The following is a 17,326-nucleotide window of genomic DNA, read 5'->3' as shown; positions in this document are numbered from 1 at the left end:
TCACACGTTCAAAAGACTGCATACATAACCTCTTTTAGAGACCATCTTTAAAATCCATATAAACTGAATATACATATGTTTATCGTCCACTCTTTAGAGAGAGATCATCATATACTAATCAGTATGAACTTTGGTCAATTGTCGCTCATTTTCAGGAAAGAAAAAGTCTAAATTAAACCCTCATTTGTGCCGTGAACTTTCTGGTTTAAAGTGACGGTCAAATACTTATTTTTCTTTTTGTTCATTTCACTCACGTTGCCGTTCGTCTGTTTGTGGGAAAGTCTTTTATTTTCTGTGATGATAGGACTATGTCAAGGTCAGTTTATGCGCTTCAAGCCAAATTCAAGCACATTTGTGCTTCCACAAAGTCTTAAATGTTGAATTTTCATTAGTGAAGAACAGGACAAAGATGTCCTTCCTCATGCATAATTAATCAGTGTCACACAGAAACACACATCGAGGTTTTCAGCAGAAGGACTCTCAAATCACAGACCTTCACTTAAGATGTTCATTCAGAGCCGACGGGACTTCACACTTTTAAGTAGTTCCACCAATGTATGAAAATCTCCATTAACACCACAGAAGAAAAGCTGCTTCTTCTCCCACTCATTTACATAACGTGTTGTTGGACTGCACAATGAGTTTGATTTTATTGGTTCTGTCATTTACTACTTATTTACACCTAATGAGTACATTCAATTATAGAGCACAAAACTAACTTCTGTTTGCGAGCCACATTGGTTTATATACTCGCCCCCAATGTTGTACTAAATTAAAAATGATATGGGACTTATGTGGCCAGTGGTTAGTCAAAATGATGCTTAAATTCAGGTCAAAACATTAATAAACCTTTGTCAGTGATAAGCAATAAACTAATGGCACAAATGTATATTTAATAACGAGGAGTAATTAAATGAAATAGATGTAGACCAATGCTGATATTTATCAAACTGCTAAAAGTGAAAATTTGGGTTTAAATAAAAATCCTTCACAACACATCAGTGAAAGCTTTTTTTTTTTTTTAATCAAATTTTAGCAGACTTTTGTTTTCATACAACCAACTTCCTATAATTTCATCCTGCACATGTGAATTTGGGGTAAATCATTGTGTCTGATTGGTTATTAACTATTATATAAGTTGCTTTTTAAGTATTTAGAAGAAGCAAAGAAATGTACAACTTGGTGTATAAAATGATAATTCCCCGCGCTGTTCTTTCTCTTTCTCTCTCTACCAGGCGAGGATAAAGGCGAAGGCAATCGCTATAAACACTTTCATGCCAAAGAACGGTTACCGGCCGGTGGAGGTGAACCCGTACGCCCAGCAGCAGCGCTACACGTCCTACTACATCCCGCCGGTTTACAGCCCCCAGCAGCAGTTCCCCTTATACAGCCTCATCACGCCGCAGGCCTGGTCGGCCACACACAGTTTCATCGACCCCACACTGGTGAGAACCATTGAAGTCAAGGAAGTGGTGTTTAATCAGTCAGTTGTGTGTTAAAATGGTTTTAAGATGATTTCTTTGCATTATTTTTGCATTTTCATTTTAACTGCTGGACATTAAGGCAAAAAACATCAGAAGGGTCAAATTTATTAACGACTTTGTCCTATATTAATGTACCAGTGAACACGCAGTGGATAAAGGCAATACGATCCTTCTATTTTGATTTCATGGCATCTGGTTTATTAGATGTACATTTTCGCTGCAAACACTGAATATGTCATTTTGACTTCCTGTTCATGCAGCTGGTGAATCATGTTTTCTGTCTGCCAGGTTGCACCATTTCACAACAACCAGTTCATCAATGGATTTACGACATCACACAGTTTCAAACCAGCGACGTCCCCCCTCACCGTCAGACACTACTCGCCCAGGAACAGGTTCGTACCTGTGGCTTCTCGTTAACTAATGCAGGAAAACGAGCACCGTCAGATCCTGCTAATTGAAAATGTTGTATTGCGTTGTAAATCTACATGAATCACTTCAATAACAGCTTTTTATTTGTATTTTCAGGCAAAGTCTATCAGGCATATTATTTTGTCTTCTCGTCCTCTCCTTTGTCAAATGAACACAAACAGCAGACTTAAAGGGACTGTTTGTAAGAATCAGAAATTGCTTGTTAACAGCGGTACCTGTGGCCGTTTAGTCAACTAAAGTCAGCGTCCTGTTGCTCGCTTGTGCTCGCTCTACATAGACGTGAACGAGCATCGGTCAAAACAGTGAGGAGACACACGTCAGCTAAAAGCACAATATCACTCTATATTTCACCTGCTTGGCAGTAATGTTAGCTGACCAGACGGAGGTCTCTCCATGAATCAATGCTGATCCTAGTGTTGGCTTTTCCTGCCTCAGCCTCCCGACTGCGCCCGCAGGGAGACACCGGAGTTTTGGTCGGAGACGATAACGTTTCTTGCTGCGGAGCCCCGTCACTTCACAAGACACGGGAAACCTCTGTTGGTCTGGAGGAGCTGCAGCAGTTATTTCTGCACAAACGTCCACTCTACATTCACTAGATATTCTCAGAGCTAAACTAACTCTTCTGCAGTGTGGAGTGTGCGTGCATGCATGTGAGAGAGGAGCGAGGGAGTGAGAACGAGCGCGATGTGTGAGTGAAGGCAAGCAGAGGAGCAGAGGAGCAGAGACTCCGGCCCTGGAGACCAAAGCTACGGTCTCCCCCGCGTCCTCCGACTGCGGCCAACACTGTTTAACAGACGGGCTTCACTAGATAGAACTTTGTGGTTTTGGTGTTTCCGCGTAGTTTGTGTTGGAGTCTTGTCTGAACAGCGTAGCCACACGGGAGCGCGCATGAGACACCGACCCGCAATGATTTATACGTGTAAGAAGTTACAAACAGTCCCTTTAAGTTCTGATGTGATATTTTTTGCTAACTTCAATTAAAATCTCAACATCAAAAAAGTCTTGCGACATCTTAACTGCAACTTATTGTTCTCATTATTCTTGCTGAGTCACTTTATCACACGTGGCACTTGTTGACTGAAGCGTTCCTGTTTCCCGCAGGAATCACAGTAAACCTCACTTGAGGCCGACCATCCCCACAGCGGACCGCAGCGCCGGGCTTCTGGACAACCCAGGCCTCTTTCCCAGCTTCCCCAGCGAGAGGCTCAACGGGATTCGCAGTAGTCCGCCGACACGACTCCCCACCAGCCAGCCCAGAACCAGGTTACCCTCCACCGCAGCCTTCCCCCGCAGGGACACCGTTGGCACGGGGCGAGTGACCGAGCCCACGACCCCGGACTACTCCCTGGGTATCGGCAGAGGAAGGTACGGCGCTGCTCCATTAATGCAGAAGTCCTGCTGTGTGCCACTGAACACTGCTGTGGCTCGATAAGGACACCACGCTGTCCTGATAATAGGGGTTTTCTTTTCCCTTTGGTTAAATATTCTGATCTGCGAAAAAAGTACATTTATAGACATACATTTTTACCAGGTAGATAAACGACCGTTTTGTTAATCACATTGAGCGTCAGTAGCTACAAATTTAAATAGTAGGGCCTTTAAATCTAAATTTATTGACTTTTAACTGTCACACTAACATGCTGTCAAAAGTTCATATCAGCACACACATCGGCTTTTCAGTTTCTAAACTATTGTGTAAAAGGCTTTCACTAAAATAATGACCACCAGCTTTAGACTGGGCTGATAACTCAACATGTCAGCATGACTTGTTTCTTGAGTCAAACTGTGCAGAAATTAAAATATGAATACAGTTACACCTATTTAGAAGATCGCTAACAGATACTTAGAGGAAAAAACGTTTTGTTTTTTGTCTCTGATCCAAAAAACATATTTCAATTAGGGCTGTCAATCGATTAAAATATTTAATCGTGATTAATCGCACATTTTTTATCTGTTCAAAATGAACCTTAAAGGGAGATTTGTCAAGTATTTAATACTCAGAAGTACTCGCCATCCAATTGCCGAAAAATGCAATTCTCGCAGAAGTTTTTGATCCCAAATCACAGCATGGCTTTTTCTATGGTGTTCCTCAAGGTCTTGGTGTCTTAATGTGGTATTTTGGAGGGATTATTGATCATTTTTATCAATTCAAATGGTAAAAAATGGTTAAATTTAGCACGACCACCATATACTTCGATCACAATATTCTAAACCCTGATACACTTTCACAATTCATTTTAAATAATTAATTCATTAATGACTCAAAAAACTTAACACACAGTGCTGAGCAGCATCTCAAATTAATCTTCAGGTTCCCAGCTTTCAGATAATGTACACCACTTCTATGTGACATCTACTGTTGACCTGCTATCTCCCCTAAAGACCCCCTGAACCCCCCCTAAAAAAAACACAAAAACAGTTCTATTGTGGGTCTCAGAGTTAAATCAAACGATGTGAATACTTTAAAAACGGTTAGTGTTGTGCAGAATTAGTTATTTTTACGTTGTACAGGGTGAAGTCATTGTTTCAGATAGAATGGATGTTTGTAAATTGAAGTGTTCTCTTTCTTAAAGGAAAAATGTTTCTGCTTCTAGGAAAAAGAGGGACGAAAAGTTTACAGTAAGTACTTTTTTTTTTCGTCTTCCTTGTCAGTCTAATGGTATGAATCGAGCTTCACTTTTTATGAAGACACTAACAGAAGGGAAACAATGAAAGCAGGATTAAACATATCCTGTAAAGTAATTAGTAGTTTCATTGTTTTCCTTTCTGTTTTTAAGCTTGTAGTGAGTCCAGAGCTGTCAGCAGACGTCCTGTCGTCTGACTGACTAGTGCTGGAGTTTGACTTCCGAGGTTGTTTCTCTTTCCCTCCTCCTTTTTAAGTTTTGTGCTGACTGTGTGTTTGTTGCCGCCGTGTAGAGAGTGACGCCTCAGTCGCCGCCTCCTCCTCCCAAACCCCCATCTCCGAGCTTCGAGCTGGGTCTCTCCAGCTTCCCTCCCCTGCCCGGAGCGGCCGGCCAGCTCAAGACCGACGACGTGTTCGACAACCGGCTGGCCAGCAGCGTAGTTGTCGGAAACGGCAAAGAACGGGTAAGGACGCGTACTGAAATTACATTTGGCATACTGCTGTCAACTTATCACCATTATTTAAAAGAAATTATCTTCAGTATTTAAGTTTCTGCATTTTAGTACAACAAGATTTCAGGGTTAAAATCTGAGGACGGAATGTTCCAAAATAAAAGATAAATAAATAAATGACTTGATAAATGTCATTAAATGTGGCAAAAATAATATTGAAGATAAATGTAGCCATTAATTGATAAAATGTGACATAAATTGATATTTCTGTTTTAATATGCTTCTTTATTTATTTATCTTTGTATTAATTCCCTTATTTATTTACTTTGTGTAATTTTCTATTTTATTTATTTATTTATTTTGGGATTTATTTTAATTTCTTTTGCAGAAATCGTGCAGAAATAAATAAATACATACATTTAATAATACATATAAAATAAATAAAACATAAATGCAGAAATTAATTTATTAATTAATTATTTAATTAAAAATAAATACATAAATAAAAGGGAAAATAAAAAAGTAGATAAATAAGGGAATTAATACAAACTTAAATAAATAAAGAAGCAAATTAAAACATAAATTTATTTTCTGATATATTTATCGAGTTGTTTATTTACTGATTTATTTTGTATTTTTGCAGGTTCCATCATCCATAAAAAGCTGCAGCACCAAGACGGTAGATTTATCAAATACTCCTGTTCCTTCAATATTTACGTAGTACAGAACGACTGATGATAATACTTCTACTACTACAACAACTTGCTTTCATTGCTTCACTTTAAATCTCTTCCTGTTTGTGTGTTGCTTTCACTGCAGAATGTAAGTGCTGATTCCAGTACAGGAGGAGCTCTCTCTCCAGCGGGCCCCAAAGAGCCGCTCCGGTCCTCCACCTCCCCGATGCCCACAAGCTTCCAGCCCTCGCCGACCACCCCGACACCGACCCCAGCCTCAGCCCTAACCCTGACCCCAGCCGCCGGCACGCCGCACAGTCCCGCTCCCTCCCTCCCAGCAGCGTAAGAACCACACTGACGGTGTTGAAATCTGAAGTGTAGCAAAGGGTCTGGAAGTAGATTTTGTGCATGTAAACTTAGTCACTGTCCAGAAAAGCATCAGTTTCATGACATTTGTACCACATCCCGACTGCTTTACCTCGACTTCTACTTTGTTGATTTGTACCACTGAGCATCACATTCAGCGTGTGTCGCCCTTACAAGAAAGAGACTTTTCTCTCATTCGATTTTTTCCATCTTCAAAGAATGTCTAATTTCTACGACATCATCACTCTGATCTGTTATGTTTCTCTACCCTCTCACCGCCTGTTTAACGTGGCGTTGCCTCCTTGGTTGTGTTTATTTCAGGGAGGTGAAGGTGGCGGAGGTGAAGCCGAAGGAGGTGCAGTTGTCTGTGGAGCGAGTTCCCGGCACTCTGTCCACCGCAAGCAAATCGGTGCAGGTCAACGGTGCTGCCACAGTCAGTATTGATTTCTTCTTTACCTGTCTCACCTCTCCAGTCCTTTTTAATGCTTACCCCCCTCAGACAAATCATTCCCAGCATGAACAAAAGAGGGCTAATTAACCGTGCCTTAATTCTGCAGCGTCCCGTATTGATTTGTTTGAAGTCAACTCCTGGGAGAACAAAAGTTGTGCATTTTTAAAAAAAAACAATACAGTCTTAAAGATTCATTGTAAGGGAAGTTTTTATTATTTAGAATTGATTGCACTTACCACTCCTCCCATAAGAAGGATGGCCTTGGCAGGAAAAACAAATCTCTGCTTCAGTCCTGGTGAAATTCCCCTCGGCTTTAGTTTTTTTTAGCATTGCAGTAAAACACAAGTGAAGTGCTAAAATCTGCAGCTGATGAAACAGGATGATGGAAGGAAGACTGCAGATGTGTGTAGGTGTGAGCAGAAGTCCCCAAAGGACTTGTAAGATGAGGTGAAATATAATATAGGATACAGCAAATGAAATACTGTCTACACACCAAATGAGGGTTCAATAAACATCAGGGGTGGGGAAAAAAATCTTTTATTTTTACAATTTTTAAATTGTTTTCCAATGCCAGAATCAATATATTTGCTTCTTTTGAGTCTATGCGAAGGTAGAAGGAAGTTACTGCTTTTATTGTTGTAGTCAGAGTAACGTGACGTCATATTCGTTTCAAGAACAAAAAAAAGCTGAAGTGGAAAAGTAGAAAACTGGAGGGTCCACATGGATTCGACCTGCACCCTCACATGTTAAATCCAGCGTGGTAAACACTACACATCCAGTAAAGGATGGAAACACTTTGGGTTTCACACATTGACAGGAAAAGCAGAGCTAGACATCACGGCTAAAGCTGCATGCTAACTCAGGAAACGTTATCATATTGCGGTAACGTTGCGGTCGAGTCGGCCGTTGCTCTCATCTCCGTGGTCAGATGTAGCCGACGCTACGACTGTAGAGCACCCATATACTGATATTTATGTTAAATGCATTCAAATGGCCCCGATGGAGCTGACCATGGATGGATAAAGGGAACGGAGCTGACGAGAGAGCTAGAGACGGACTTGGAGAAGTTAGAGGAAGTAGTAACTACGTCTGGTTTTCAAAATAAGGTGTCAACAAAGGGAACTGTATATACAAAATACATCTATAGAAATAAGATTGATTGGATTATATTCACCAGAAGTATAAAACTTGACAGGTCCCTTATAAATTAAAAAGAAAATACCACTAATTTGTGAGGGGAATGTCTTTATTCTTTGATTTTTCTTTGAAAAATTAAATACATTTCTAACAATGATTGATATATTTGACTTCAGGACATCTCTGGCTACATATATGCTGAAAATCATTCTTACTGTATTAATTTAGATATTTTCCAAAGTAAAAGTCCCTAGAAGTGGATGATTCAACTTGTTCTCATGGTCTAGTGTTAAAAAAAAGTTAACAAAAATCACAATAAATTGTAACATCGAATCGCAATACTTAAAATTCGCAATACATATTGAATTGGCACTCAAGTATCGTGATTGTATTGAATCGAGAGATAGGTGAATCATTCCAGCCCTATACCTAACATACATTAAGAGGTGTGCAGAAGGAATTACATGGTTGAGGCCAGTAGACGAGCAGAATGTTTTATGACCCTGTTGTTGTTTTTCCTGCCAGGAGCTGAGGAAGCCCTCCTACGCTGAGATCTGCCAGCGGGTGAAGGACGCCCCGACATTACAGCAACCGCCGACCCCCAAGGAAGCCAAGCCAGCCTGCGCTGCCCCCGCGGGCGAGGAGAGGAAGTGCCCCGACGCCGCCACCCCTGCAGGGGAGGCCAAGGCCAGAGAGACATACCCCCCCTCCTCCAAACCCGGCTCGGCGGCCGTCACCTCGGGCAGACCCCCGAGGGAGGCCCGAAGGCCGGCCGGGCGGTGGGCCTCCCCGCCCCCACACCCAGGGAAAACCCCCAGCAAAGATCCCCACCACACCCCGCCCAAGTCCCCGCAGTAGGGCGACTCCCTGCCCACTCCACGAGTCCTTCAACACCCCCCACTACGCTCCACAGATGCGTTTAAAAAAAGGAAATATAAGTCAGGGCTACTCAATACTTATATCCCAGAATCACCAGTCACAAACGAGAATAGAGGACGCCTTCTTTTCTGGATCAGGGCTTGCAGACAAAAAGCACTTTACTGTGCATGTAGAGCACCGTTTCATTCTTTTTATTCTATTTATTTGATTTTTATTTTTTTTTAATTTCTGTTTTATTTCTCCTTTTCTCTTTTTTGCATTAGTTGTGTCAGCCTATAAGTCGGCACAGACAACACTGAAATTGATTCATTCTGTCCGAATGGCCTTGTGGGATTAAATTAGTCAGCAGGGCATTGTTGCATTCACCCCAATGGATGATGGGAAAGAGTGCGTACAGCAGACTCCACCTCGTTCGGCTCTCATAGTGAGGGGTTTGTTTGCATGTTGAGTGGCACTGTTGTGCATCTTTATGTAGCTTAATTATGGGTCATAATCAGCAGATTTAATACATATTCACATCCATATGCAAGACTTAACTTCTAAATCACCACAAGACTCGGATCCTTTTTGTCGCCTCAAACGGATTTTTTTTCAGATTTATTTACACTTAAAGTTTGTTGATGTGTTTTTTTTTCCAGCAGCTCAGCTTTGTCTGTCGGTACAGTTACTCCCGGCGATCGTCGCTGGGTGTCGCCTCAGTGATTTCTTCCTCTGATCATTTTCTCTGTAAAGAATCACCTCCCTCTGCTGTGTTGTTGTTTTTACTGTTTGCTAACACTGCTAACTAGCTGGCTGTGTTGCATAGCTTGTATCTTAACGGCCGTGATGTGATATCAGTGCTGTTTTTTTAGCGTCAGACAAGAAGGGCATGTGGATATCTGCAACCAAAACTTTTTGCTTGAAGACGAATTAGGCATTGAGGCAAAATGAGTCCGTTGCTCGCCGTGTGTGCGAAGACATTTAATGAGTCGGGGTGGGGGGGTGAAGTTTCTTGGCATTGCATTTTTTGGGAAAAGCGGAGCAAGCTTGCACGGCTTCAACGCTCTCCTCTCTTCTCAATTTTCTATTTAAAAACTGTGGAATTAAACAGGCACATAACTGTTAAAAGAAAGACGCAGGGCGGGTTATAGGCGGATAAATTTAAGATCCAGCTGTGACGATAAAGCGGCTGCTACTCGTCTGAAGCGGTTCGGTTCACTCTGGAGGTGAGGAAACACTGGCGAGCTGCGATAAGGATGGAGGAAGTTAACACTAGCTACCATTCAGCTGCTCGGCCTGTTTACCGCTGTGACGGGTGACTAACCGTCATAAGGAGGAGGCTGAGACATCTGCTGAGACAACGTGACAAAAAGTGTTAGTTTCCTGCCTCAAATGCACCAAAAGAGTTGAGAGTTTTGGTCCAGAGAGGTGACCGTGGGATGTTTTATGTTCTTTCTTCTAGATATGGTGCTAGACGTCGAGCCCTGGAACCTGCTACTCATCTGATTATATGTAGAAAATACTTGATTTACATCGACAGAACTTTATTTGCACTGTTAGCGTTTTCTCAGACTCACAGGCAAATGCATTATTAGATTATTGTACCTGAAGTGGAAAAAAAAGGGAATTGATCCTGAAAGTCAAGGGAAGAGAGGAAAGAAAATAAAAAAATGCAAAATTGAGTTTTCCAGGAGCAAATCAACTCTGCAACACCAACAATCGCTGAAGCCTTTTTGTTTTTGTTGTGCCTTGTGGATGCCTGTTGAACACGCCGTGGTGAAGGATGTGCAGCGTCACATGACTCGTCACGTGACGGCTCGTTACAGATGCTTATTTTTTGTGCTGAAGGAGTTGGTGCGGTGGTTTGGATTTTGGCGTCTGGTTCTGTATCGGTGAGGATTTTCATTGACGGAGTGCTTGTAAAATATGGAAAGTGAGGCGGTTGAATAGACCTAGAATGTTTTACTAAATGATGAGTGGGGTTTTTTTTGGAATGTAGTTTGCCATGTTGGGAGTGTGAAAGGGATTTTTGTCGGGAGTCCTGCTGGGGCTCATGTGAACGGTGTTGAACCAAACATCCTTTAAAAATTGAAGACAAACAGGCGGACAAGAGCAGGTGGGTTTACAGCAGGAACGCGATCAGGGAAATCTGAAACAGTCGTGTAAAAGATGTTCGGCTCCCCCTTCTTCTTCTTCTTCCTCGGCGTCGAGTCTTTACCACTTTGTTTTTCTGTCGGCATGCTCCCCTCGTCGGTTTCTTCTAGTTCGAGTTTGCACACTTTGATTTAGTTTCAAAAGAAGATCGTAAAAGATTGATCAAAGCACACGGTCCTTCTTACTGCTTCACTCCTGTGTTCTTGGGATTAATTGCACCTGTCGGGAGTTAAAATTTAAAGCACAGAGTGTAAAAGGAACCTTTTTTACATCCTTTACTCACTTTGAGCCGCCAGGTTGTGCTTCAGGATGGAGACCGCTAACACAGATTGAGGCTCAACTGGGACTTAAATCGAGCAGCATTTCGGACGACAGCTGGAACATTTTCCTTCCCTCGTCAGAGTGAAGTAGCAAGAATTGAGATGCAGGGAGGAAACTTTTGTTAAATGTAAGCTTCGGTTGGGAGGTCTGTCTACTGTAGCAGCCACTCTGGCAGATAACCAACCAAGTCTTGGATGTTTTACTATATTCTAAAAATGTAATTGGCTGGCGAAATGGTAAAAATGATTGGTATATGAGTTTTGAAATGCCAGGCGAATGATAAAACTCATTCTGAAACGTTGAAAAGTTTTTTGGGGGCGTAACAGAATTTAAGTCCCTCCCTGATCATCAGTCGAGTGCTCGGGTTTAATCTCTTTCTAAAATTGCCACCTCAGATGCAAAACACCCTTAAAAAAACCACTGTACTATACACAATATCTGTTTTTCGGGGGGAAACACAAACCTACATGGGACCTCACATGTCTCACCAAAGTCTTCCTGCAACAAGAAGCATTCTGGGTAATCCCACTAAGAGAAAACAGCCCGTCTAGAGAAGGGGATGCTTCATTAAAAAAAGCCTGTACTCCTGCTCATAGCTGCTTTTGATTTGGACGCAAAATCTTACTAAAAATATTTTTGTGGGATTTTTTTATTTTTTTTGAAGGACTGAGATGCACTTGGATGGGTCGATTTATTTTATTTTTTTCTCATCGGTGGAAATGGTAAAAGATGAAAATGCACCATATCCACCTATTTATAAACCAATGCTGTTTATTATTCCATGAGAAATATCGTTAAGTTTTCTTTTTAGGGAGAAGAAAATAAATAGAGATGCATCGAAGTCTCTCTCTCTATATATATATAAATATATATATATATACGCAAAATGTTAAAAAAAAAAAAAAATCCATCCAGTGTTTGAGAAACTTGAATTTTATTTAAACTTGAAAAATGACTTTGCCTTAACTTTTATACAAGACAAGCATAGAGTTTATTTCTTTTCACAAAAAAGTCCCCAAAATGTTAATGAACGTGACGCGTGGAAAATATTTAGTCGTACTGGACGTCACAAGTCTTACTGAGAGAGAGAAAGAGAGAGAGAGAGAGAAAGAGAGAGTACAAATCTAGCAGCAATTCTTTCTTTTTCCTTTTTTTTTTTTTGTAAAATGTACGAAAAAGATTTTTGTTTCTTGTAGTTTCAGGTTGTTGTTTTTTTTTTTTTTTTTTTTCTTCGGGGGAAAAAAACATAAACCTTGTAAATGCAAAACTAGTCAATACTGTATTAAATTTGTGCACTTTGAAGTGTGTGCTTTGCTTGTACAGTTGTAAATACTCAGAAAAATATAAGAGGTACCTTAAAATGATTATAAAAATATATTGATCTTGTTGAACTATTAATGTCGCTATCGAGCTGGATGTAGGATATGAAAAAAAACTTAATGTTGTGCTTTCGGAAATATTTTTTTTTTTATTATTATGATTATTTTTAGTTTGGGTGTGCAGAGTTCTGCTCCTCTCTGCAGGGCGGGCAGCTTGTCTGATTGTACATTTGTTTTTGTTTGTGGTCTTTCATTCCATTTTTCGTACCTGTGTGGTCGGTTGCACCTGGGTGTACAGGTGTGTCCTTATCCCCCCTCCCCTCACTGTGCACTAATTGGAAAGAGCCTGTGGTACTGACGAGCATCTTATTAACCAACCTACAAAGCTGCGTGTCCACCAACACCCTCTTTAAAGCTCTGGCTTCTTGTTTTACTGTTTACGCTTGATATTATCTTTTCCAGATATTTTTGTTTGTTTTTTTAGCACAAAAAAAAAAATCACTACATGTCAGATTTAGTCGTCGGCTGCAGCCACTAATGCAATGCTTTTTCTTTTTTTCATCTTTCAATACAAGTCCAAGAAAATGAATAGACGTAACATAAAGTATTGTTTTCCAACAGAACTGTAGAAGGTATGCGGGTGACACTAATACTGAACATCGACACACCGTGATGATTATGACATGTTCGTACATATGCAGCTCAACGGTGTGTAATCAAGCTGCGTTGTGTCCACCTGATGTGAGCAGCATGACAACAATAACTAATGTTAGACAATATTAATACAATAGAGAGCTGACGTTCTGCCGCTGTTGAACTTCAGCACGATGACGTATTTCAGCCAAATTGCACAGCAGTACGTGAAATAGTCGCAAAATTGAATGCATTGATTCATGTACATTTCACTTTTTTTTTTGTTGTGATGGTCAGCACGAAATCAGTTTGTATGTAATCCTAGTAATTGTGAACCGGGAAGTGTAGAGAGCGGCGAACACCACGCATACGGAGGTACACACACGCAGGTCGGGGTGGATTGGTGGGTCAAAAAACACCTGACTTTCGCCTTTTGAGTGTTCGAGTCCCGTGTGAAAACACAAGGCAAAGTTGATTTATTTGTAACGTAACTTCCGTACTTAAGTTACGTCTTTTCCGGTGTTATTTTAACCCAGACCGCGATCTTTTCCTAAACCGAACTACGTAGTTTTGTTGCCTAAGCCTAACCAAGTCGATCTATTAAACCTAACTAAGTAGTTTTATTTTGAAAAGACTGGAGCGGAAATTGATACGTGGGTCACATGCCGCTGGACATTCGTAGGAAAACGCACAAAAAAATACGTCGTTAAAGGTCGTGCTGAGCGTCACGAATAAAAGGGAAAGTCGTGTATATGTACACAAATCAAATAGATTACATTTCGTGACTATTTCACAAACTGCTGTGAGATTTTGTTGAACATTTTCTCTTGGAGGGTTTCTCTCGTCGTTTTTGCTGAACCTTTTATTTGTGTTTTTCTGTCCATATTCAAAGAGTATATTTTACTGTACTGCGTGACAACATTTAAGCGTTTTATGTCATTGAAGGAGTAGTTAAACATTTTGGGAAATGCACTTATTTCTTTGTGAGATTGAGACAAGTCAGAACTGTTTTGTTAGCTTAGCTTAGCACAAAGACAGGAAACGGGTGGAACTGTTAGCCTGGCTCTGTTCAAAGTTTAAAAACGCGTCCACCAACACCTCTAAAGCTCATTAATTAACACTTAAGTTACTTAGAAGGAGTTCTACTAACAAGATACGTGTTAATTATTGAGGTTTAGAGGTGCTGGTAGGCATATTTTTGATCTTGGGACAGAGCTAGGCTAGCTGTTTCCCCCTGTTTCCAGTCATTATGCTAAGCTAGGTCAGGGCGTCTGGCAAAAGTTCAGCTCAAAACGGCGCACAGCATTTCGTCGCTTGCGGCAAGTTAGTTAATTCCAATAGAAATCAATGCAATCAAAGTGATTTTGTCACTGACGCTCGCTCACGTCGCGTCCTGTGTGGAGGGTGTAATATGTAGGCGACACACAGCGTCCCATTACATTAGACCGCTCTGTGTTGTGCACATTACATTCCCTCTAGATTGTTTCTGTGAACCCTCAACCTTAAAGTTAAAACTGCGCCTATGCGTCTGACAAAATACCAAAAGCTAGAGAGGAACAGAAGCAAAACTTGGCAGAACTTTTGCTCTCTAAATCACCACGATGTCCGTTAGACCCTTCACTGCAAGCTGCACCTCCTCCAGCGCTCTTTAAAAAAACAGAGCGAGGCCTGATGGACACGTCCCAGTTTTATCTTCAGACACGCTTTGCTTCGATGTGATGCGGTGACGCCCACGTACGATATCAAAACGGAGCACATTTCAGAGCATTCAGCTTGTACCGTACACGGCGCTCAAGTGGGAGGTTATTGGCAGCCGCTTGCAAAGGTGACGACACATTTTTGGGCCTGTGGATTGTACATTTTGCTGACACCAAGGGAGGGCATCTCATTTCTTTCTTTTTTGGGAAATAAAGTGAAATGTTTGAGTTGTTGTTGTTGCGCTGAAAGTTCCCACCACGAGACATCCACTCAGCCAAAAAGCTGTTAACCTGCTCAGTGTTTTTACCTTCGTTTCTTTTGTTTCCTTCTGATTTATCTGTTTGAGGTTTCCTGTTCATGTTCATCAGCTTTCATGACTTCCTCTCCTGAGAAATACATGTACAAATAATTTTTGTTTTTGGGGCGACAGAAGCAGAGGCTCAACTGGAATTTTATTTACCCGTGTTTCAGAGCGACATCTGGCACATACTACAGTAACATGTGCAGATTGAGATGTCTGTTTAAACCATTTGATCACATGTGGACTGCATTTTGACGTGGCAAAGAAACCCAATAACTGTGCCATTATACAACTGTTGTGTTTTGTCTGGGCAGTTTAACCTGTACATAGCTGAGCTAGCTGAGCGCTTGCCATCTTTGGCTTGTAGTTTTTTTGTTTTTTATTTTTAAGATGTGATTTTCTTGTTCCTGAAAGTCCATCAAAGACTTCTCACATCTGGAGAAATCTACAATGTGACACCACTGACTGTAGGAGCAGATTTCCGTGCGTTGTGACTCGATGCGTGCCGAGGTCGAGGCACGTTCGACCTCCAGACTTTTCAAAACACAGACGCTGATTTTACAAACTGGGCATCCCTGAACTGTGAATGTGTGCATGTGTGGAATAAATAAATGTACCACCCAGAAATCCAGAGCGATGCAAAGGTGACTCTTTTTCTGAAGCGCGGTACCTCAGACTGGACGGTACCGCTTTCGAAGGGATCTCTCGTTTCTTTGGCAACCACGAGTTCTGCACGCCTCTCCTGCACCGCCGGCATTAACACAAACGCTTATGGCGTTTTGAGGAGCTCCTTTTCTCTCATGGACTTCTACACGGAGCCTCATATCAGCCTGTCGGTCGCCTCAGCTCTCAGTCTCCTCCTTCCTTCCTGTTCGCCCGTTTTTTTTGACAGTGCCATTGTTTTGTTTTGTTTTCCTGAAGGGTTGCATCTTGTCGTAAAAATGGTCCCCCTTGTGTTTTTTATTTTATTTGTCAAAGATAAAATAAGGAATGCACACCAACTGACTGGAACAAGATCTCTATCAACTCACTGTGGTTTAACTCATTAACACTCTTTACCATGCTACGCTAACAGCTGTGGACAATCGATGACTCCTTCCTGTTGGGGTTTGGACAGATAATTGTTTGCCTAACGACACCTTTAACAGATGTGGATCGGAGGTTGCGTTCAAGAGGGCTTCTATTTTTTTTCGTTTTGATTTTCTTTTTTGTTATTTTTTTTTGGGTCTATTCTTCCATCGAGACTGGAATCAAGCGTACATGTCAGCTATAGATAATTTAAGTTACTCTGTGTCATGATGTAAAACTGTCTAATTTGGAGAAAAAAATGTAGCTTACTGAAAAATAAAGATTTAGGCACTGTTGAGGAGCCACTGTGTCTTTTTTGGGGGCTTTTTATAAGCGAATTTGCACCTTTAATTTGCAGAATTTCGTCTTTTATTTGTAAATTTAGATGTTTATTTGTGCTAGTGCTGTCAATCAGTTAAGATATTACATTTTTTCTCTTCAGAATGTATCTTAAAGGTTGATTTGTAAAGTATTTAATACTCTTATAAACATGGGATGGGACAAATATGCTGGTTTTATGCAAATGTATGTATATATTTATTATTGGAAATCAATTAACAACATAAAACAATTTCTGATATTGTCCAGAAACCCTCACAGGTACTGCATTTAACATAAAATTATATGCTCAAATCATAACATGGCAAACTGCAGCCCAACAGGCAACAACAGCTGTCAGTGTGTCAGTGTGCTGACTTGACTATGACTTGCCCCAAACTGCATGTGATTATCATAAAGTGGGTATGTCTGTAAAGGGGAGACTCGTGGGTACCCATAGAACCCATTTACATTCACACATCTGGAGGTCAGAGGTCAAAGGACCCCTTTGAAAATGGCCATTACAGTTTTTCCCTGCCAAAAATGTAGCAGAAATTTGGAGCGTTATTTAACCTCCTTCGCGACAAGCTAGTATGACATGTATGACATGTACCGATGGATTTGATGGTTTTCTAGTTTCATATGATGCCAGTGTCTTCACTCTAGCTTTAAAACTGAGCCTGGGGCGGCTGGTTAGCTCAGTCTGTAGAGCGAGCGCCCATGTATCGCCAAGGCTCAGTCCTAGCAGCAGTGGATCCGGGTTCGAATCTGGCCTGTGGTCCTTTCCGCATGTCATTTCTCTCTCTCCCCCTTTCCAACACTCTATCCACTGTCCTATCAATAAATACTTAAAAATCACCCCAAAAAATAACTTAAAAAAAAAAAAAACTGGTCCTGATACAACCTTCGAAAGATCGATTGCTTTGTTCAATATTCAATTCTGATTGGTCAATCACGGCGTTCTGCGGTCTGTTATTTCTTTATAGCAGACCGTTGCTATGTATAACAGACCGTTGCTATGGGCGCAGTTCTGATGT

General features: G+C 41.1%; 1 protein-coding gene across 4 annotated transcripts in view; it reads left to right on the top strand.

The window, feature by feature from the left end:
* The window catches only part of LOC141776453 (la-related protein 4B-like), a 48,257-nt gene extending 31,990 nt beyond the window's left edge, over nt 1–16,267 (top strand). For 2 of the 4 annotated variants that reach the window (XM_074650068.1, XM_074650069.1), the window contains exons 10-18: nt 1,236–1,445; nt 1,773–1,879; nt 3,018–3,281; nt 4,490–4,535; nt 4,833–5,003; nt 5,635–5,670; nt 5,811–6,007; nt 6,353–6,464; nt 8,145–16,267. In XM_074650068.1, coding sequence (XP_074506169.1) covers nt 1,236–1,445; nt 1,773–1,879; nt 3,018–3,281; nt 4,490–4,535; nt 4,833–5,003; nt 5,635–5,670; nt 5,811–6,007; nt 6,353–6,464; nt 8,145–8,477 — 1,476 coding nt within the window. In that variant the 3' untranslated portion in view covers nt 8,478–16,267. The remainder of the gene's footprint in view (nt 1–1,235; nt 1,446–1,772; nt 1,880–3,017; nt 3,282–4,489; nt 4,536–4,832; nt 5,004–5,634; nt 5,671–5,810; nt 6,008–6,352; nt 6,465–8,144) is intronic. The other 2 variants (XM_074650070.1, XM_074650071.1) reach the window with 1 other exon arrangement.
* Nucleotides 16,268–17,326: the final 1,059 nt, after the last annotated feature.

Source organism: Sebastes fasciatus, chromosome 11 (assembly GCF_043250625.1).
Source record: "Sebastes fasciatus isolate fSebFas1 chromosome 11, fSebFas1.pri, whole genome shotgun sequence".
Taxonomy (NCBI): domain Eukaryota; kingdom Metazoa; phylum Chordata; class Actinopteri; order Perciformes; family Sebastidae; genus Sebastes; species Sebastes fasciatus.
The sequence above is the reverse complement of the archived record's forward strand: the minus strand, read 5'-3'. Positions and strand labels throughout refer to the sequence as shown.